This window comes from Uloborus diversus, chromosome 7 (assembly GCF_026930045.1).
Source record: "Uloborus diversus isolate 005 chromosome 7, Udiv.v.3.1, whole genome shotgun sequence".
In the NCBI taxonomy this organism is placed as follows: Eukaryota; Metazoa; Arthropoda; class Arachnida; order Araneae; family Uloboridae; genus Uloborus; species Uloborus diversus.
Genome location: NC_072737.1, coordinates 150,482,860 through 150,505,862, shown reverse-complemented (window position 1 = coordinate 150,505,862; position 23,003 = coordinate 150,482,860). Strand labels below are relative to the sequence as shown.

Here is a 23,003-nt window from a genome sequence, read left to right as displayed (position 1 = left end):
TAAGAAATGTACTATATTATTTTACTTTTTTAATAATTTATTTATAATGGAACTGGTATTTTCATTTTAACTTCTGAAATAGAGCATTTTTCCACATGAACACAACACCATTCAGAAAATGTCTTGTTTTAAAAATAGCTTGTAATTTAGAAATAACATTTTAAAAAGAGACAAAGAAATGAATGAATTCAGATGAGAATTAATGTATAATTCACATTTATCATGAAAAGATTTGTCCATATTTGAGATTGCAATTTTAGTATAGCATAGCTTTTGGAACTGAACTTTTTCTAAAGTGTTCTTTTCGAAATTTTAATTTTTATAAAGAGTGATTTTGCAATTTTTGCTTCAAATATGAAACAAAAACACACAATAAGTCCATGACTGTTCCTAATTATATAGAATATAGGGCATTTTAGTAACATTTGTAATTGAAAAATGTGTCATTACAAAGTTTCCCAGGGCAGAGGAAGTACAAAGGTTAAATTCACATAAAAGGAAAAACAACAAACATACTTATTTTAAACATTGTGTCTAAGAGCCAATTTTCCTTTTTGATCCTACAAATGACTAAAGCCTTATTGCAGGCTCCATACTGGCTTAATCCAGCACCGCAATGCACTGTTTAGCTTCAAACCTCAATAGAGCTCCTTGCTAACACTTTTAATCAATTTTATTTTTACTCTATTTATACCTCTTTAGACTTAAATGGATTTTTTTTTTTTCAATATTAACTTCATAATGTTGTAAAATTCCAGGCTTGCTGTGCTGTGGTCTGAGTGTTATTACCCTAAATGTTTCGACCGCATCTGCATCGGCAATGTTCGACAACGTTGACACTGAAGATGACTGCCACAGAGGTGGTCGAAACGATTGGGAGAAAACACTCAGATCATGGCACAACAGCCCGGAATCTTGCAACATTATTGACATCGGCACAGAGAGCCTTCATTCTTACAATATTAATTTAGCTAACTCAAACTGATAATTCAAGTGAACAATTTTTTATTAGTAATACCAATTAATGAAGAAAAAACTATATTTTTTGTTATTATCTGCCCATTGTTGCGAAGGAATTGGCAAACATCCAGTTGACGAGTTGATGTACGTATTTCATTTTTTTAATAAAGCTTTGCTTAATTTAGAGACTAACACACATCTGCAAAAGTCAACATCCCTGTAAACACCAATAGATGCACCCATTTCTGCCTGTAAAGCGGATGTTCGCCATTCCATTTCATCAATGGCCAGTTATCATACAAATTTACCTTCCAACAAATGGTAAATTTTGCCCCACTTAGCAGAATCAAAAGGATGCAGCTTTTCCAATCCCATGAAGTGTATATTGTAATGCGATGAATATATAATGGGCAGCTGACGCTCTTCAATGTCAAAATACATGTTCATTTTGGAAGCAGAAGACAAAGTCGTTCACCTGCTATGAAAAAAAAATGTCAACAAATTTTCATTTCAGAAAAAAAGAGGAAATATAGAGTAAAATAAATGAAACTGAAAGACCTTGTACTAACACATATCTCTACACATGGGAGGAGTGTAAATGTTGTTGATCTGGGTGCCTTAATCAGTAGTCAGCAGTGCAGTATATCAAGTAGTAAAATGCCAACAGAATGTTGGGTTTCATCACTAGGCCTAATTCATAAAATTCTAATGAAATTCTCCTATCTTTATACAGAAGTTTGGTAAAACTTCATTTGGATTATGCAGTCCTTATCTTAAGAAAGATACCAATTTAATGGAAAAGGTTCAAACGAGGGCTACCAGGTTAATAAATGGGTTTTTTAATTTAGATTATAGTTCCAAGCTTAGAATACTTAAAATATATGGTCGAGCAAAAGAGAGTAAGAGAAGGTATGATCTAGTTATTTAAGTTTATTAAAATGGAGGACATTATTATGGACTTAAGCAAAACCAGTGGGTCATTGTTTTGAGCTTTTCAAATCTCAAGCTTATTTTAAAGTCAGGCAAATTTACTGTTTTAACAGGTTATAGGATTTGGAATAGCTTAACTTACCTGAAGCAGCTGTTAATTGCAACGATGAAAAGTTTCAATCAAATTTTACAACTTACATAAAATTCTTTTAATTTTTTTCAAAAAAGTGAAACTAAAACTTTTTTCGCTTAGAAATACTTTATATTGGAGAGTTCCGATTCACAAAATTATTATTTTTTCTTTTTAAGAATTTCACTCCCTACCTTTTTAAACAGTGTAATATTTCTTAATGCGATGTGTAGCAAGATTGGATCTTCCAATTTCATCCTTAAAGTTCACTTATGCATTTTGTTAACACTTTACATTGTTTATACAATTCCATTTTCTACTATTCAAGTTTGTTGTGATAAGAAAGTCGGACAGTTTCGATTTCTCGAACATGTAGAAATATCGAATTACGTGTTGTCAATATTTAGTCTTTACCGGAGTACTTACAACAACTTTATACATCTCTTGCGGCCCGCAGTTTAAAATGTTGCTTCTGCTAGTATCCTTGGTTAAACAAAAGTTTTAATTCGAAGACCCGCCAAATGTATATGTTATTATGCCAACTTTGAAATGACATAAAAATTAAAGAGAACTCTTTTCAAAGTTTCGATTTCGATTTCGATTTCGATTCCGAGTCACAACTGACTACAACTGTATTTATGTCGAGGATTGGCTTCGATTGGTTACTGATCTCCACCATACCTCCAATCAGGTAGCGCATTACGTCAGGCACGCCTTTTCATCGTTGATTAGAAGTAGGTCGGTAGGAGAAATAGTCGTAGAAACTTTAGCGGCGAAGTAAATAGTAAACAAACCGTTTAAAATATTGTTGTCACTACTTTAAGACGCTTTTGAAATATTGATGTAAGAAATAATAGCATAGAAATCTGTTTTCATAGATTTTACTATTTCAGAAACTTACTTTTGCTGGAATTTATTGATACAGTTTATGGAGATCGAGAATCTTGGTTTAGCATGGAATGTTGTTACAACGTATCTGGGCCCCGATAACGAGGTATATATTTGTATAGGTGCATATTTAATTTTACGATATTAAACTCGCTAAATTATGATCCCATTCAAAGAGATTGGAATTTAATGTACAATCTAAATAGGTTTATATTTTTGAGCAAAGTGGCAATTGGTTGGCACTCGGTTTTGAGAAACATAGGTCCGTCGTTTAGGGGAGTCAATTGCATCCCTCTAGCTTTGAAAAATCAAAGTTTTTACACATTAGTGGCCGCGGTCTTTGTTGTTTCCCAATAATATTTGCATTCAGTTTACATCTTCTCCCCGAGAAATTCGAATGACGGGTCTAGAGAAACATCATGTATTCACATGTTTGTGCATTCATATTGTTGTTTAATTCTTTCCTTTAACACCTTTCCACCCCCTGTGGAATAATTTGAACAAATGATGAGCCTTAATTTGAATAATTTATACAACCGCTCATTAAATTTTTTTATGGGATAAAATATGAAATTTGATAAGCAGACCAACCTGACCCATCTCCTCCTACTCTACTGAATAAAAAATTTTAGAAATTGAAAATTTTTTTCCTATGTTTTTGGGAACAAACAATTTAAACAGAAAAAAAAATTGAAATCAGAAACAACAAAGACCTTTGTTATTTTATTAGTTTATATGAAAAGGACACCTGCATTGAAAGTAATAAGTGCTTTTGGGAAGAAAAAAAATGTAAAGTTGGCTCTCAGTTTTACAAACTGTTTGGGGAAAATTAAAAAAAAAAAATATTAAAACAAATAGCATTGTTTCAATAAAAGACATTTTGGGGTTGGTAAATTGTTAACAAGTAAGTGAATTATTAAATCAAGTGTGAATTATACAAAAAATAGCTAAGATTTGACAGATTGAAATCTACTTCTATTGTTGTCATAATCCTTATTATGTATGAAGTTTTATGTTTGGCATGCATTAAACTTGATCAATTCTTGGGTCTTGATTTCAGGCTAGAAGATCATGTAGCCCTGACGAATTCACTTCAGCTCTTTCATATCTGCACAGACATGGCTTGTCACACATAATTAAAGAATATTTTTTAGCATCGCTTAAAGATGATCTGCATGACAACATAATTCCCGGATTTTGGGATCGTTTTGAAAATTCCAGTGTTGGAAGATACCAAAAGTTCCCAGAAGCCCTAGATTATATCTATGATCATTTAAAGACTTATTATCTTGCAATTGATGAGTTGCAAATTTTACAAGACAACCTAAAATCACAGGCTTTGCCTTCGAATACTTCATCTAACATCCAATATGTTGAACCAGTTATTAAAGAAGAAGTGCTTTCTACAGCTAGATCTCTCACATTTGCAAAATGGCCTGTTGATTTCAGAGCTGTGTTGGTGGATTTTTTTGAACATTCCTTTAAAGTTTATGAGTGTTACAGGAAGATCTCAAAAGGTTAAGTATATTATTTTGTTATCTAGTATTGTTTTTGAAATTCAAAGTAAAATGAAGTATAACTAGAAGCTCTCTAGTAATAAAAGAGAGACATGCATAATTAAACTGAACCATTGGCGGGTACCTCAAGAAATATTTGGTTTCTTACTGTAAAAATAGTGTAAATTGGTTTCAACCCCCTGTCTTTTGGGACAGTCTCCGCCCCACACACAAGGTCTGCAGTCTTGAATAATATAGACGAACACACAAACGGCATTCGCAGAAAATTTTTGACTCTGCAGAAATTTTTTTCAAACTACTAATGTTAATTTAAAAAAAATTAAAGGGAATTTTAAAAAAATCCCAGTTTATTTTTGTAAAAGCCTTTTAAAGCACATGTGTGAAAAAAATAATGGTTTTGGGAGTTTTCTTCAGTTGGTGAAAAATAAGCAAACTATATGTTATTGAAGAATAAATAAATAAATAAACAATTTAAAGCACTTTTTTTTTTGTCTCTTTCATATTTAAATGTAAATTTAATTCTTTATTCAAGGATGAGTTAGGCAAAATAATTATTTGCAGAAAATTTTCCAGTTAGGATTTGTGTTCACAGAAAGCTTTTCATTTTATCTAAGTCTGAAGGTAGGTTCTCTTACTGTATATTGAAGTATAGTCCAACCATGAAAAGTTGAGCTTTTGCTCCGCCTTGTTTCAGAATTGTCCATTTTCGTGAAGGGGGTGATATGGAGAGAAAAGTTAGAACAGAATTTGCAAGTGCGTCATTGGTTCTATAGATTGAATATGTCACTTTTTAATTTAAGAAAATAACCCAAGAGGTAAAACATTTAAATTTTGTGTGGTCAAGGCAGTTGTCTCATTGGACAGGTCACATCCTATGTAAGTGGGTGAGTCTTGGTTTTATTCTTTCAGCAGCCATCGGTCAGAAATAATAATGCTCCTGATAATTAATTTCAATTGAAAATTGGCATGAGTAGGGCTGGAATAAAGAATGCAAGGCTTGTCATTTTTACTTTTTTGCCAACTCAACACAGTTATTGCCGCAACTTAAATCTTTCAGGTCTAAATAATCACGTAAAGAAAATACAGTGAAACCTCATTAAGTAGTCGACCGGTTAAGTAGTCACTCCGTTTAAGTGGTCGTTTTTCTTTGGTCCCGACAAGGTCTCATTCACAGTCATGTTAAAATGATCCTCCTTTACTGGTCACCAAATTTAATTTTACACCGGTTAACTAGTCACTCAAAAATTGGTTTTCTAAAATTTCTTTTCCTTATTGGATCTTAGAAAAATAGTGTCAAACTTAGTTGAAAGGCTGTTTGATAGTCATTTTCCCTTGAAATCTCGATCCTCGGTTCTGGTCATTCAAAGCATACTTCTTGCTGTGACTCTGCCGAGTGCCGAGAATATGAATCAAACTCTTTCCAGCAAGACAGACAAAATCTAATACATGGAGAAAGTTAGTCCAGTATTTAACATCCGTTCAAGGAACTACAACACAGGATGTTAAAGCTTGATGTACGTTAGAAGAGATACAGTACAACCTCAAAATCTCGAATCTCTCGGGACAGGAAAAATTTTCGAGATATCGAGTTTTTGAGTTATCAAGCTTTTTAAAAAAATTACACTAGTAAACTCTCACATTTAACACACGTACGCTATATGCATTTATATATGTACTATTGGACCACTTCAAATCTCCGATCAATAAAGTAGTCTTCAATATTTCACTAGATTTGAAATTTTCTAATTGTCGAAAGTGCACAGGCTGATCAGATTTTGAAATCAACAATTTCAACTTGATTTTTTCACCTAAACCGTTTAAAAAATTCTAATTTTATTTTTAACCAGTAAACCTCACATTCAAAAAGTTCTCAGCAGCCATTTTGTAGAAGTTGAAAAAGCTGAATGAGGAACGCCATTTCCGTTTTCGACGGAAAAATGACGGACGAAAAATCGAACCATTTTCCTCAAAGTGGACAACATGTTCGAGAGAAATGCACAAAGATTCTAAACTCTGGGGAAAATACAGCACCCCCCTTCATACCAACACTCCCCTATTATCTTGCCCCAATCCCCTATTCAAAAAATTTCCAAGAAAAGGGATGAAAAATATTAAGCAATTGTCCCTGGAACTGGTTTATTTCGACATGTCAAGGGTTTCGAAAAATAAATTTCGAGATAACTATGGAAAATACATAATGGTTTTTATAGAAAATCGTGGGGAAAATTTTTTTTTCGAGACATCAAGGGTTTCGAGATAAGGAGGTTCGAGATATCAAGGTTTGACTGTAGTTCTTTTCCGTAAGCAACAACTTGTTCATCAGTCAACATTGAAGGATTGTATTAATGTATCGTAACTACATTAAAATAAGTTGTTGTTACTAAGTAATGTATAAGTAAGAGAAAATAAAAAAGTAACTATCATTAGTATTTTCCCCCCTTTTTAAAATTTCCACTAATTTATGGAAATTGATTAGATAAGTTATTGTTTTTCTCACAGAGTTCTACTACTATTCATTAATATTTGTAAGGCGTTTTTTTTTCTTCCTTAATTTCCCACTCCACATAAGTAGTCACTCCCGCATAAGTGGTTCAAAAATTTTTGGTCCCTTGACTGACGAACTTTAACGAGGTTTTACTGTATACTAAAAAAAATTTTTTTTTCATATTGCCAAAAATGTCGCTAAATTCTAAAATATGGCATGTGTCCTTTCATCCTTCGCTACCTATTTTAAGGAATAGATGTTTAGTTAAAAGAAGTCAATCTTAATGAGGAGGAAAAGTAAAAATTTTACTTGTGTGATTTGTTGATTTCAAAACGACTCTGCTTAATTTAGAGGCTAACACTCATCTGCAAACGCCAACATCCCTGAAAACTAATCAATGCATCCATTTCCACCTGTAAACTGGATGTGTGCCTTTCCATCTCATCACACACGCACAATGGTCATACTAATAATATTATTTCCTCACAATAGTAATCATTTATAAATTATTATGTTATAGTTTTTGTTTTTGAAGATTTGTGTATAAAGCAAAAAGTTTTTACTGAATGATAATTCTGTTTTAGAGTAGTTTGCAAGTTTTATTACTTCATTATTTTTAATTGCTATTACTTACAGATAAAGGTTCTGAATCTTTCTGTGAAATTCCTGTAGATGGCAAATGCTGCTGCAAAGATTTTGTGAATACTTTTTCCACTTCGATCAAAAAGTTGTAAGTTTTGGTATTTCTTTTCGAAAATCATCTGAAAGACTCATAATAAACTATAATCAAAATAATTTATTATCTTTTAATCTAGTACCTGTGCTAGGGATTTTAAACTGTTAGCCAGTAAGTTGGCCAAATTTTGAAAAGCCTTAGCCAAATTTTTAAAATCTTAACCAGGGATTAAATTTGACAAACGTTAATGGGGATTTTTTTTCCTTTAAAAAGCTTGAATATACGAACTAAGTATTATTTAATAAAATATGCAATGCAAACACTTACTTTATATTTTAAACCTGCAGTGTACACTGTACACTTAAGTTAAATTAGACACTTAATAACAGCATATAAGATATTTAATGCAGACTCCAAAGTCAATTCTCAATTTAGGAGCATTTTTTCTCTTGCAGAATTTATAACAGCATTTTGCAGATTTAGTTGAATATTTTTGTCTGTGAAAATTTTGAAAATTTTTTCATTTGTCAAATCAGTTTGTGTCGCTGCATTTACAATTTTATCACATCTAGCACTGTGGTAAATGCTTAGAACAGGACCTTGTTAATCTGTTAGTTCAGTAAGACATGATTTGGAGTATGCTGTGCAGTTTTGGTCACCTTATCTGAGGAAAGATAATTTGTCCATTAGAAAGGGTTCAAAGAAGGGTAACTAGACTAGTAAGGGGACTTTCAGATTTAGATTATGATACCAGACTTAATAGGCTTAATATGTATAGCCTGGAGCAAAGGAGGATCAGAGGGGGACATGATTCAGTTGTTTTTAATGTATCAAAATGAATGACATTAATGGATTAAATTTTTGCACTGAAAGCAGGACGAGAGGTCATTGTTTTAAGCTATTCAAACCTCAGGCTAACCTAGAAATAAGGAAAAACTACTACTTTAGTAGGGTTTTGTGGGCACTTGGAACAGCTTACCAGAAGAGGTGGTAATGAGCAAGAGTGTGGATAGTGTTAAGAGGGCCATTGATCTTCATTGGGTACTAATTAATTGACTAGAACCATCCTAGCTGGGCCAAGAGCCTATTGCTGGTCGTCACTAGTGTTCCCGCTACGCCGTTTTTGAAGGGGGGCAGCGCCCTGCCCTTTTCCATACAGGCAGAATGCGCCCTGCCCTTTTCCATATCAGCAGAATGCGCCCCTGCCCTTTTCAAAAATAAGAAATTGCACCCTGGCTTTTTGAAAAGATGCCTCAAGCATCATTTGGACCTGCCGCGATATCGGAGCAATTTTATTTGTCCAGCGATCATCCGCAAAAACGCCAATGTCTTATCATTGTTCCCAGAATTTTACCCTGAAAACGGCCTCATAAACAAAAGGGGAAGCAAATACCTAGGCAAAGAGGGGATGAGATTCCCAGAGTTCAAACAGGCTTATCAGTAGGAAACAAAGGCATGTTCTTCCTTTTACTGAGGGTGGGTTTTTTAAAGGTTGTGGGAAGAGTAGGGTCCTCTGGGAAGGGGAGAGATCATTGTTTCATTCCTTCCCATTCTTGATCTTCTGAAAATCAACGTGAATCAACTGACATTTTTCTAACGTTTTCAGCCCTTTGTGTCCGTTTTTCGTTTGCACGTGAAAATTAGGCTTAGCTAATTTTAGCGCATTGCTAGTGATTGTGTAGCAAATTTTTTCACATCTGTTTCTGGAAAGTTTACTTTCTGATTGTTTCCTAAGAAGAACATAGTGCAAAGCTTACTGGGCTAAAATACAAGGGTATTTTTTTTAATATCTTGGATTTTTAACCCCCAGCCCCCTCCCCCCCCCATAAAAAAATCGTTTAAAAATGGAAACATATTGCTTTGACAGGGCGTTCATTCAATTCTTTCCTTTTTGCTAAGTATTTTTATTATCTTTGTATATGATTCATATAACAGACCATTTAAACACTTATTGACAGAAGAAAAAGTAGACTTTTGACATACTTGTGCTTTTTTCAACTAAAATGATCTTACACTGCTTCTTTTGCGTTCATAAATATTATAAAATTGATTTTTAAAAAAATCACAAAAATAAAATGCCGATATATTAAATTTTCACAAAAATTGTCTGAGATGTCTTTGCGTGGCCCAAGCTGCTTATGCCATTGCAGTTAGCAGCGCATACATCTGTAAACACATTTGTGTTATGAATTTGAACAACTCCAAGACTAGGAAATAGAACTCAAATAAAGTCTTTTTTGTTTTGCACCTTGCTACGACTGCATTTCTGAAGCACTGCACACAGTATTTTAATTTAATTATTCTATTTGAAGTGTAATATATTTTAAAAATGAGAACTTACATTTATCATGATTTTGATGTCTACTAAAATACTTAATGGCACTATGCACATTACTAGGCAGTTTCTTAAGTAGAAAGGATAGATCAGTAATTAAATACTGTTCTTCTTAAATTGAAATTAAAAGGGTTTTGAAATGCCTAGAATTTTTTTACTCTTATAGGATAGGTAGTCAAAATTATGGCCTGAAAAGTGTTGAAAAACATCTAAAGCCAGGTAGCCAAAATTATGGCCTGAAAAGTGTTGAAAAACACCCAAAACCAAGTTTCAGAATAAGATAAATGTTCCTATGGAGAGTGGAAAATGATTAGCTTAGTTGGCATTTGTGTGCTGGGGGGGGGGGGGGGAATGAGCTAACCCTATTCTGAAGACAAGTGCATTTTCTGGATGAAGTCATATTTAATACTGAAGTCAGTGGTGACGGCGATTGGGGGGGGGGGGGGGTTCCATGCGGGAATTTTTGCAAGGTGTTTTAAAATGTTATTTCTCCTCTTAATCTTCTTATTGGGGGGATCTCAGTACTTTTTGAGTGGTGCATCATTGGCCTTGGGTGGGGGGACACCCCATTAACCCTTACAGGCACGGGTCATTAAAATTTTAGAAATATAAAAAAAAAACACAATGGATGGGATAAATTGGTTATCTGGACATTGATTTTACAGTCAAAATTTTTTTAAATTCACCCCCTCCATCTTGGGGTGGTGTCCCCGTTTGTGACCACCGCCCTCCTAGAGCAGAAATTGTTTTCTGAAGTGGTTATGCTTACCACGTATGACAATTGGAGTAATTTCAAATATTTTAAGCTCTTAAGCATTTTTACTAATTATTTCAATAATTTATGCCATTAAGAATATTTAGAACACAAAATTCAATATTTTTACTATAAAAATTCCAAGATAAAGATGAAGTAAAATTCAAGAAAGTTCATATAGATTATATAAAATTATCTAAATAAGCAATTTAAAATGTTAAAAATATTTTTGGCATATTGTTCTTGCTTTATGTGCATTCCTTTTTCGCTATAAAATATTAAATGAAAAAATACGACTGTATAATACCATTTACAGAAAAAATAATATCAAAGCTGATAATAAAAAAAGTATACAACTGTCTGGTAGGAAAAGCAGATCTCAAATGTGTGCAGGCATGGACCTTCAAATTCACCTGTTCTGGGTCAAGAACCCAAAATAAATAAACAAAAGCCCATTGTAAACTATTCTTTTGGTCCCCCCTTTCTGAAATGTATCAAATTACATCTTTCACCAACAACAGTGAGATCAATGCTCTAGACGGGCAGTGTCCACATTTGGGGACACCTGGAAAGAAACTTTGTTTATGCATTTAAAAATGAACTCAAATCTTTTACAAAATTATGATTGATTAGCTCAGGATTCCTGAGGGAAAATGGTTGACTGATTTAGTTTATGGTGTAAATTTTAAAATCTTGAAAAAAATATTGTATTTGAGCTTGAAAATCGAGGTATTTTGAACAAGAAATTAAGACAACAAAAAGAGTCATATTTAATAGTGCTGCCATCTGTGTGCATTAAAGAGAAATAAAAGCAACTGATGCAGCGATTTTTGGAGTTTTAAAGAAAAAACTTTTTTTTAAAGAAATTTTTAAAATTGGTGTCCCTTTTTGTGACCACCGCGCCGGAAAGGGTTAAAATAGTGCCCTTTTTAAAAAATAGTGCCCCTTTCAAAGGCCAGCACTCTGCCCTTTTTTTTCTAGAGTGAACACTAGTCGTCACATTTGTATTTGAGTGTTCTATTTCTGAATGAAGGTGGTGTATATTTTTGCATGAAAGTCGATATACAGCCAACCCTGGTTTAATTTGTGTCAGCCTCTGATGCAATAAGTGAATTTTTGCGAAATAGGTTTCTTTATTAATTAAGGAAACGCTTTCCCACTTAGAGCACAGAAAACTTATTAAATGCATTTTTTAAGTAATTAGTAGTATGAACATTAAATGAGATTCTTTAGCCACCATTACCCTTATATTATCCAATATTATTGCACAAAATATGAAAATAGTAGCTAGATTATGTGGAATAAGTCAACAACAAAAATCAGACATTTTTATGCATTCATTAATATTTTGAGCCTCTTTGTATGATCATAAAATTAAAAAGACATGAAAATTATCTCCTAGAAATTTAATGGGTGATTGGAGCAAGAATAATGAATCCTTGTGTTTTTATAAATTTCAGTTTTTTAGTTAATTTATTTATTATTATTATTATTATTTTCATAAATAGAGACAGAAAATAAGCACAGGAGGAGGGGAACCCCAATATTTTGTTTGAAGCCAAGCTTCATCTACTTGTTTGTTTTAGTGTTTTCTGAGTTTCATTTAATCTTATGTTAGTAGTTATAAACATTTTTCCCCGTCCCCACCTTTTTTTTCTGTGAACGTATTTATTCCCCTTAGCTCAGTAACCAGGTTTTGTAACTAAACTACGTTTGATTATTTTTTTAAAAAATATATTGCTGATTTATTGATTTATATATTGATTTTAGAGGAAAGTTATCTCAATAAATTCGTTTTTTTTCTTTTAGCATTGAATCTCATTAATAACACTAGGTGCTTAAATTTAAATTTTTGAACTTGCATGCACTTTTTTACAGTTCTCAATTGTATTGAAGGCTCAAGGTTTTTCCATGCCTATAACAATTTGCAATCATTAATGAGAATTACTATTTTAAATTTTTATACTATTTCTAATAGACAACACATCTATGTTCCTTCCCTCCCCTTTCCACCCCGAAACTAAAACGTGTATTAAAAATTAATATTCATTGTATTCACTGGAAGGGCATTGATATTGCATTCACTAAGCAAATACTTTTTCCTTTTCAGGTATGAATTACATTTTTTTGAGACTGTAATTGGAGATGTGCCAATTAATGTTGCTCAAGATATAGTAAAAAAGCACATACAGGATGTCTGTAAAGGAAATTTTGAAACTCCTCTTCTAGATAAATTATACCTGGTAATTCATTTAGTACAAATTAGCTTTATTAATAACAGTTCTTTCATGCAAATGTATCAGTAATCTTGCAATAAAATTTTAGAGCATTAGTAAATGATAGTTATTAGTTCTATTTTTCTTGGAGAACCTGAAAGCAGTGTTTTTTTTTTTTTTTTTCAAGCCCTAAATTTTCAACAAGTTTGTGTAATCATCAGTAGCATTTTTCTTTCTACTGAGCAAATTTTCAATGCCAGACTGATACAAATCAATTGGTTTCTAGAGAAAAATATCTGGAGAGGGCATTTTGGATGTCAGCCAAATTTACAAGTTTTTTGTCAAATATCAACCAAAACTAAAAGAAATCCAATAGTGCAATGTCGAGAAGTTCTCTCTAGCAATTGTCAGCCGAAAAAGTGTGATTCCATACCATGATCATGCAAGACCTCACTACTCAATAAGAACCCTAGAAAACATTAATAAATTGAGGCGGTTGCTCACCCATTACCTCATCATGACTCATCCTCCCAAAACTCAGTCCAATAAAAGTGCTACTTCCAAAGCTTTTGAAGTAGCACTTTTATATTCTCAAATGTCATTTAACACATCTTTAGTTAACTTCAATATTGTCTCATGAATATTCAACAATTGATTTTTCTTTTGATTTTCAAAAGATAATTGTGTACTAATATTGAATGCTTATTAATGTTTTCAATTAAAGATGATTTATCAATTTAATATGTTATATTAACCTTTAAACTTAATATCTTTCACTCTACACACAAAAAAGAACTAGGTAGTTACAACGTTTGTTAGTATATATCACTAAAATTATAACAAATGTTGTTTGAGTTATGTAGCCCAACGTGCCCCACCAGTCGGACCAATGTACCTCACCCATGGGGCACATTGGTCCACTTTACGAAGTTCCGTTAAAAAATTAATACAAAAACAGTTTATCATTTCAACATTTCCAAAAAATATTGAGGTGTTGGGAAGTGTTTAGTGAAAATTATTATTGAACATTGAACTGCTCATTAAATTTTTTGATGAGATAAAAAATAAGTAAAAAAGCGGACCAACGTGCCACACCTCCCCTTACATTTTGTGACAAAGGGGGGAGGCGAGTCAAAAATGTTCTAAAAAAGCATGATGTCATCTTGACATCATAAACGAGAAATGTAGTCATAAATTATTTGGTGATTCGAGATCCATCTTAATTTTAAGACTGACATCTGAAGTGAAAGACATCTAATTGGTTTGTGTAGGCATTTCTAAAGGCAGCAATTTATTTGAAATATCTGTTTCTTTTTTTATTTAAAATTGTGAAGAGAATTAGATGTGGATTATATCTCCCATTTATGCTATTATTATTTGCTTTAGTGGATTGTTACTGACATTGTGGAATGGTTCTGCTCTATCTTTTATGAATACACAGACAACTCAAAACCAGTAGATCGATTAGAAAAGTATAAAGTAAGTACTTTTTTTGAATTTATTTCCCATTTATTTTCATATTTAAAGAGTTTTTTTACAAATCAATTTTTTACTACAGCTGGGGATTGTATGCGCCTTCAAAACTCCTCCACTACTTCTTCATTTAGGAAATTATTTTGAATTGCCCTTAGACTTTTGCATTTTGATGCTAACTCTGCACACCTCCTCCATTTTTGGTTTAAGATTATGCAATCTTTTTCTATGAGTTATTCAAAATACAGTAGACCCTTGTTTTAGGTGGGGAAACACCTCAGAAATGCTGGGTAAATCAAAACTGCGTAAATTGGGACTTAATATTAGTGTTAAAATAGGGGTTAGGTTCTGTGGATAAAAAAAATACTTTGTCCTAGTGATAACTTGATACCTCAGTTGCCAAATTGATGAACTCCTCTTTCTAAAAAAATCCGTATTTCTGCTTTAATAGTGCTTAATCAATGCTTAGAATGTGAATTTATATTAAACTTTTGATTCAGTACATTTCTGATCCTGCGATGGCAGAAAATGTAACACAAGGGCCCATTCACTCCTATGGATAACACTATCTTCATCATCACTTTTCTCGACTTTTCGTTTTATGGAGTTAATCGATTTGGCAAGTGAAGCATCCAACTAATTGTATAATAAGTTTAATGTGTACTTATTCCGATTTCTATGCACAACATGCATAAAGAAAACATATATTAATTTAGTTTTTATGGAAAGGAGCTGGCTATGATAGTCTTTTGGCAATCAAGAATTTTTCTCTGTAGTTCTTTGCAGTGCATTAACGCATCCATGATCATTTCCATGATAGAATCTTCCTTCCATGATAGACTCTTCCTTCACTAACAAAACAGAAAGATCATCTCTATTGTCGAGGAATGGCTCAAAATTTTCAATGCTAACATTTTTGGTTGTGCGTCGCCGACGTCAGTATCCTCGTTGGTTTTGGCCTCCTATGTCACTCCTAAAAGCTCTTCTTCCAGTGAGTTCTGAACTGTGTGAGTTTAATAACTTTACTTCTGGAAAGAGCTCTGGAACCAATCGCATAAAATGTCACCACTGGCCCAAGCTCGATTATTAGCTCGCCAAAATGCAGTTTGTTATGTGTAATCTGAGGTCCTTTGGAGTTAGGATTATGAAAGAGGGGAATATTTTATCTATTTGCTTTGCCGCATCCACATAAAACCGAAACTCATCCGCATAAAATAAAATAAAGTTGTCAAATCTTAAACAGCGTATAATCGAAACCACGTAAAATAAACCCGCGTAAAACAAAGGTTTACTGTATATCACTTTTCTCGCCTTTCTAATTAAACAAATATTATGACTCTTTAAAGATAGGAGCAATTGGGGAAAAAACATAAGCTTTTGAGGAAATAAGTTTTTTTCTGAAAAGGTTTATTTCCACTGGAAAAAATTTAAAATTTGAAAATTTTTGCACAAATAATGTGCTTAGAAATTACTATTTATATTTTAATGCCTTTTTTTTTCTTTCAAAGTTTTATACATGTATAATACAATATTAACATGTATTTGTATGTGTATTGCTTCCCTTTCACCTCACTTGCAGCAGTTTATCCAATTATTACTTTATATTACGTGATTGTATCTAAAACAAAACAGAATAGGAAATACCAATTTTGATGATGTAAAAGTAGTTCTTTAAAATCTAATTTTTCTTCTCCAAACTTCTTCATTTTTATTTCTAAAATTGAGTATGAACCTTGATAGCTAATTCTGCCTCATAGGCACATGCTTTACTGTGGATACTATTTTGTTATTTAAAAATATTTTTGTTTTTGAGGCTTGGAATAAAAGCTGTGGTCTAGAACCCACCATGAGAATTTACTTAATGTCAAAGTGCAATTCAGTTATGTAATTTTTATAAATACATTTTATGTATTGCAGTAGGTTAATATTTAACATTTGCATTACATTAATATTAACATTTTTTCTTCTCAAAAGAAAAAGAAAAAAAAAAGCACAGACAAGAAAAGTCTAAATATTTCCCAACAATATCTAAATAGAGTTCTTTAAAAAAAAGGTGTAAGCTTTACAAATTAATGTTTGAATGGCTTTCTTGAAAATACAATTTGATGTATGTGACACTTATGTATTTTTTCATGGTTTATAAGCTTTTGAGAAACTTTGAAAACTGCTTGCAAAAAAATAAATAAGTAAAAAATCATTTTCAAGTGTTTTAAAACCTTGAAGAATATTAAAATGAATCTTTAGTTCTTGAATTTTGTGACTTATTTTTAAAAAGAGACATTAAAAAATTTGCAAAAAAAAAGGGGGGGGGCGGGTTTGACCTCTGTCTTGCAGAATTTCTATTCAGAATTAACAGCTCATTTAGTAAATATCTTATTTTTGGAAATTGGCTAACGTGGAGCTAGTGCTTTGCCAAAAGTTGCATGCAGTGTTTAAGATTTCAATCCTTTTGCATCTTGTAAATTTTTCAATTATTTTTAAACGTGGAAACTTTTTTAACCTATGCTGTCTTAAATCTGCCAATTTTATTTTTTCTTTTAGCAATTTCTTTATTTTAAAATTTGATTTATGTTATTAAATAATTGGTTACAACAATCAGCGCCATTATTTGCCAAATCTGCAGCTTCAAGTATTGCTACCTTGAATCGCATGTGACTAAAAACGATGCATTTGAGGCCAAACTTCTGCGCACGGTAAAGACTCAAATGCTTATTGCTTGTATTAAGCGAATAAACATTGGGAGAATAGTTCAAATGTGTCTTGCCCGTGCAACCACAACAAATTTTTAAAATTACGTTTGGAAATTTTTCAATTACTGATTGTACTACATTAGGCTTTAATTTTTAAATATTTTGCTTTTATTGGAATTTCAGGTCAGTAGTAGTCAGTCTGATCCTTATTGCCTAGTATTAAGATTGATTTTAAAGCTTTTGTAACAAGGTGTAAATGGTTTTGTGAATGTTGAAGCTTTTATGTGAACTGGAACGAAATCAAAACTCATTATTTTGTTATTGTAACAAGTACACACTTTCAAATAGTCCTTACTAGACCTTAAAAATGCTCATTTTATCCTTGAAAAATCCTTAAATGCAGGGGTGTAGAGTCAAAAAGTCGGAGTCGGATTGATTTTGGGATAAAGGAGTCAGAGTCGAGAGTCAACGGATTGAAGTTCTAAGAGTCGGAGTTGATTTTTTTCCTCAAAGTCTGCAGCTCTGTCAGTGCTTTCGGAGTCAAAGGTTCTAAAATGCACTAGTAGGTGAATAGCACCATTCAGGTACCAAAGGCATCAGCAAAAGTTCAAATATTTTGGTAAAAATCGACATTCTCTGATTTTCGGTCTAGACAGAAGCTAAACTCTCACTAGAAAAGTACTGGGCAAAGTTGATTGATTTTACCAAGTGGGATGATAATTTCAACCAAAATGTCTTTTGATAATTTTATTTTATGGAGTATAATACTCCAGTAACAATTTTTTTAAATATGTTTTTTACTTGTTTGATATGTTGCTTTTGAAAACTAACTCTTTCTTTTACAGGAAAGATTAGTCAATATTCTACACGAGGCATATGCTGAAGTGAGAATGAAACAATTATTTGATATTATAATTGAATTTCCCGAATCTCAAAATGCTCTTTTGGACTTAAAGGAATGTTTGGCGCTAACTAATTTGCGGCCAAAACTAATTACAACTCTTAAAACTTCACTTGAAACTAGACTTCTACATCCAGGTAAAAATTTTGTTTTTTTGTTTTTATTACAATTTCTGATTCATAGGAACTGTCTTGTAATAAACAACTGTTTTGATAATTGTATTAACAATATTGCAAATTGTTACTCTTAAATTTGAATTAGGCATCACTAAATTGAGTTTAAATCTTTTGATAATGAAAATGAAGTATTTATATCAGGGGTGCCCCCCTAAGGGCAAGGGTGCACCCCCTCAATATTGCAGAGACCCCCCCAAATGTAAGAGCCCCCTAAATAATTGAAATACCCCTCAAAACGCCCCCCCTAAATATCAAATCCCCATTAACAAATCAAACAATATTTCCCCCAAACAAACATTACTAAGAAATATCACACATTAGTTTTCTCTAAATGTCAGTTCTAAAACGTCCTTCATAAATCGACCCTAAACACAATGCCGCATTGTTGGTACAGTCCAGGAAAAAAACTATTGAAAAGTTCATACCACTGGGAGTCCACACACAAGCACTTGGCACACAAAACACGAACTCTACATCCACCTATAAGATGTACTGTTGAGTTGAAAAACTTCCACTCGTTTACGACAGACCATGCCCTGGCAATGGTCACTCCATTCCAAGCACACCCATGCCCTCGCCGTATGCAGCACAGGAAATTATTTACCTTGCTTCCAAGCAAAACAGGAAACAATTCAGTAGTAGAGGACACATAGTCTGTGAGAGGACACCTCACCCTAGTAGGGGACACACAGTCTGTGAGAGGATGCCTCACCCCACACTGAATCCCGTACAGTCCGACTGGCTCCAAAACCTGATCTGAGCCGAATCGGACTTTCCGACCCTGTTACGCCTAATTCTCAAAACATCAACTCTTTAAAACCTAAATTCCTTTTTAAAAAACCCCTTCCAAGCATAGGGTACTGTTTTAGAACACTTCCTGCACTTTTAGCAGGCAAACGAATCTTTATTTTCACATTTCTCTAGAAAATCTTCCACATCCTCTGCATGGACAATAGAGATGAGACAGGCTCAGCCCAGGCAAGACAGTCTGAGCCCAGGCCAAAAGCAGGCTCTGACTCTAGAACCGAAAATAGGATTCGGGCTCGGGCTCAAGCACAGATATTCAATCGCCAATCTCCATACAAATTCAAAGCTAATAAACATTTTCCTACTGTGAAAAAATGAAAAGAACATTTAAATCAGTTCAATCAATGTCAAATTTACCCCCCCCCCCTTCCAATAAATAAATTAATTAATTAACGCTTATTTATAGTGTTTTTTTGCAATTACTATTGCAATACGTTATACAGTAATGCATTTGAAGTGGCGCATTTTAAGAAAATTTAGAAACTTCTGTTAATGAACATTTGACGTAACATTTTTCATTAACAGAGAGATCATGTCAAAACTGTAGAAGGCTCGGTTTTTCATACAAGAAAGTTTCCTTCGGGCTTGGATTTTGGTCCCAGACTTACTGGTCCCAGATACTTGGGCACGGGCGGGCTCGGTTACAAATTTTGGGGCTCAGGCGGGCCCATGCTCTCAAAAATGAGCCCGAACTCATCTCTAGTGGACAAATCAAACCGATCTCACATGCTCACTTCAAAACAAAACCGACAACTGCAGCCACGGAACTAAATGATAAGAGATCAATTGATTGATTGACTTGCTATTTAAGCAGTCTCAGTTACACCCTACGCAACGACGTGACATCGTCAAAATTTGCATCCGATATATCGCATAGCCAACGCAACTCAGACTGTTTACAATTTTAAATTTGTTTTTCTGCTATGCAATCAGCAAAAGGATCCATTGCTTAGTGAAATTATTACCATTTGTGACATCTCAAAATACTTTGTTGTAAAGAATGTAAGCCTAATTCATTTCTAAGTGTTTTCTTCGAGAAAAGTTATTGTGTACATAATTGATCCAAATCTTAAGAAAAACGTGAGTTAAACTATTAGATTTACATCAATTACCACTCATATGCTTTCAAAATCAGCCTTTGCAAAAATTTGTACTCCCCCCCCCCTTTTTTCATTCACTTTTTTGCTGCCACTAAAAATCCAGTGGCTTTTAGTTGTCAGTTTTTTTTCCTCTCCCCCCACTTTTCAGTCCGAATTGCCCCCTCTGGTATACATGAAAGTAATGGTTATTATAAAACAAATAAACCTTAAAGGTATATAAGTAGGAGAAAATCATTGACATATTAATAAAAGTTTTTTTTTTGTCTGGACCTTTAAATATTTACATAAAACTGAGGATCACAAAAGAGATGACATATATTTAAGTGAGAAATTACTGTATGATTTTTTTTCTTTCTTTCTTTTTTTAAAGTGTGATCTGTAGAAACTTCATATAGTGCAAAAACCTTTAATTATTTTTGTAAAGGTATTTATCTCTGCTTTTGTTTTAGGTGTGAATACAGCTGATATTTTAACAGCCTATATATCAGCAATCAAAGCTTTGAGAGTACTTGATCATACAGGAGTTGTTTTGCAAGTTGTAAGCGAACCTGTTTGTAAATATTTAAAGTAAGTTTTTTCTCCACACTTGAAAAATAATAATTAATTTGAATTTTGACATCTTGAATTCAAATTATGTTTTTCGCAATCACGTGTTTTTTTGTGTGTGTGTGGGTGTGTCTGTGTGCAGGCATGAGTGTGTGTATATATGTGTATGTGTGTGTATATATGTGTATGCGTGTGGGTATGTGTGTGTGTAGGTGTGTGTGTTTGTGTCTGTGTGCATGTGTGTGTAGGCGTGTGTTTGTGTCTGTGTGCCAGCATGAGTGTGTGGGCATGTGTGTGTGTATATCTGTGTATGTTCGAGTGTGTGTGTGGGGGTATGTGTGTATGAGTGTGTAGGCATGCGTGTGTGTATGTATGCGTGTAGGATATGGACGCAACCTGGAGACAGTTTTCTCAAGAGGAGCAGCATCGTGAGGTCGGCCAAGGGTGGTGCTGCGGAGGGAGGCGGGGGGGGGAGATAAAATCAGCATAACGCCAAAAACAGTCAAGTGAGAACAAGAAGCAATCGTGATTGCGCAAAAAATGTGTTTTATTTTTATACTGGCCTTCATTTTCAGCTGATCATTTTCTCTGAATGTTTTCATTCCATTTTTGAAAATGTTTTGATTTTCAGTTTGTATCAAAATACTAGGCGGTGCATTTTTAGAGTATGCTTCATAAAATTTTAACCTCAAAGGTCTTTAATTTCTTAGATCACGTGATGATACTGTTAGGTGCATTATATCAAGCCTTCGAGAAGATAGTTGTGGGGAGCTTGCATGTGAACTTATGAAAGGAGTTCCTTTGAAATTGGAAGATAATTATTCTAACGAAGAAGAAGCAGATGATTGGGAAAAATGGTGTCCTGATCCTATAGATGCTGATCCAAGTATGTTTATTTAATTGCATTTTGATGTTTTTTTGTTCAGTTATTTTTTTCCCCATACCTGCTTTGTTTTTTTTCATAAAAATGGACCTTTTTGTCGTTAAAAATAAAAATTAATGTTGAATGTCTGTATAAAGAAATAAATACATAGTAAAAAGCATAGATCTTAAAAAGGGATAGATAGGCCTTTCCTCCTACAGCGCAGTGTATTTCGCCCGAAGAAAGTGGGGTCATCATGATTCTGCCGAGAATCACGTGATCAAGGGACATCGTGTCTCCCTCTTCTGGGGCAGCAGTGATCTAACAATGCGAAGCGTCATTAAAAGTCTAGGATTGTCTGAAGATTTTCCTTATACTTATGTGAGAAATCTCTATATGTGTGAATCTGAGATTTTCTAGCGAAAGAGGTTTTGATGAATGCGATGCTAGTGCCAATTTTATTAAAAAATAAAGACATAGTGAGTAGCAGAAATCTTTCTTCCTGCTAAAGGCAAAAAAAGTCCCCATGCAGAATCGAAATTAAGAATATTTCAAACAATTTACTGTAGATGCCGAGCATTATATTAAATCACTAAAAACCAGCGATGGAAAATTAGTTATAGTATGTCCGCGAAAAACTGGATTTTTAGGTTCCCTAATTTCTATGAAAAGTGTGCTGGGAACATATGAAAAGTATGTAACTGCCCGAATTCCAGTTCTAAATTGCGTAATGACGTATAAGCTTACTCAGGATCACCTTGAAACTTGTTTCAGTGCGATCAGGTTGTGAGGGGGGATTCAACAATAACCGTCGGACAATTTCGAAGTGCGAAAAAAAGAATATTCATTCATACGGAAATTAAAGAGTCGCTTTTGATCTTAAATATGTTGTGGAGCAATGGCGGATACAAAGGGGGGGGGGGGGGTTCATGACCATAGATCTTAAAAAGGGATAGATAGCCCTTGATCGATCACAGTCGAGGCCTTGATCAGGGTTCGTACGCTCCGGGAATTCCGGGAAAACCGGGAATTGTCAGGGAAAATGACATTGTCAAAAATGTCAGGGAAAAGTCAGGGAGTTTTCAAATTTTGTCCTCCAAATTTTTTTTTTCCCATTTTTTTCCCAAGGAATTAAGTACTATGAGATCTAGTCTTCGTTTTTATTGTGATTTCACGAAAAAAATTGTAAATTTTTATCTAAACCGACGCTGGCACTTAAAAACTGCAATCGAAAAATGAACGTTTTTTTTTTCACAACGAAAAATGCGCCGAAAGAGCGAAGATTTTCTTGCATGGAGTCAGTGAGGGGAGCGCATTTCTTTCTACTGCCTAAAGTTTTAGATGGGTTGCCACAACATTCTGTTCGGTTCAGGGTTCGTACGCTCCGGGAAAACTTGGAATTATCAGGAAAAATGACTTAGTCAAAAATGTCAAGGAATTTTCCAAATGTGTCCCCAAAATTTTTCTTTTCCCAATTTTTTCCCAGGGAATTTCGTTTTATAAGATCTAATCTTCATTTTTATCGATGTATTTAAAAAAAATTGTAACAATTTTAAA

General features: G+C 33.5%; 2 protein-coding genes across 2 annotated transcripts in view; one reads left to right on the top strand and one right to left on the bottom strand.

The window, feature by feature from the left end:
• The window catches only part of LOC129226178 (histone deacetylase 11-like), a 32,688-nt gene extending 30,114 nt beyond the window's left edge, over window positions 1–2,574 (bottom strand). The window contains exons 1-2 of the mRNA XM_054860778.1: window positions 2,447–2,574; window positions 1,269–1,438 (exon numbers count right to left, since the gene is read on the bottom strand). Of these exons, the coding sequence (XP_054716753.1) occupies window positions 1,269–1,407 (139 nt within the window). The 5' untranslated portion in view covers window positions 1,408–1,438; window positions 2,447–2,574. The remainder of the gene's footprint in view (window positions 1–1,268; window positions 1,439–2,446) is intronic.
• A 214-nt stretch (window positions 2,575–2,788) lies between these two features.
• LOC129226056 (anaphase-promoting complex subunit 2-like) overlaps window positions 2,789–23,003 on the top strand; it is a 35,914-nt gene continuing 15,699 nt past the window's right edge. The window contains exons 1-8 of the mRNA XM_054860637.1: window positions 2,789–3,014; window positions 3,969–4,425; window positions 7,547–7,640; window positions 12,786–12,918; window positions 14,278–14,370; window positions 17,900–18,092; window positions 20,488–20,605; window positions 21,295–21,470. Coding sequence (XP_054716612.1) covers window positions 2,949–3,014; window positions 3,969–4,425; window positions 7,547–7,640; window positions 12,786–12,918; window positions 14,278–14,370; window positions 17,900–18,092; window positions 20,488–20,605; window positions 21,295–21,470 — 1,330 coding nt within the window. The 5' untranslated portion in view covers window positions 2,789–2,948. The remainder of the gene's footprint in view (window positions 3,015–3,968; window positions 4,426–7,546; window positions 7,641–12,785; window positions 12,919–14,277; window positions 14,371–17,899; window positions 18,093–20,487; window positions 20,606–21,294; window positions 21,471–23,003) is intronic.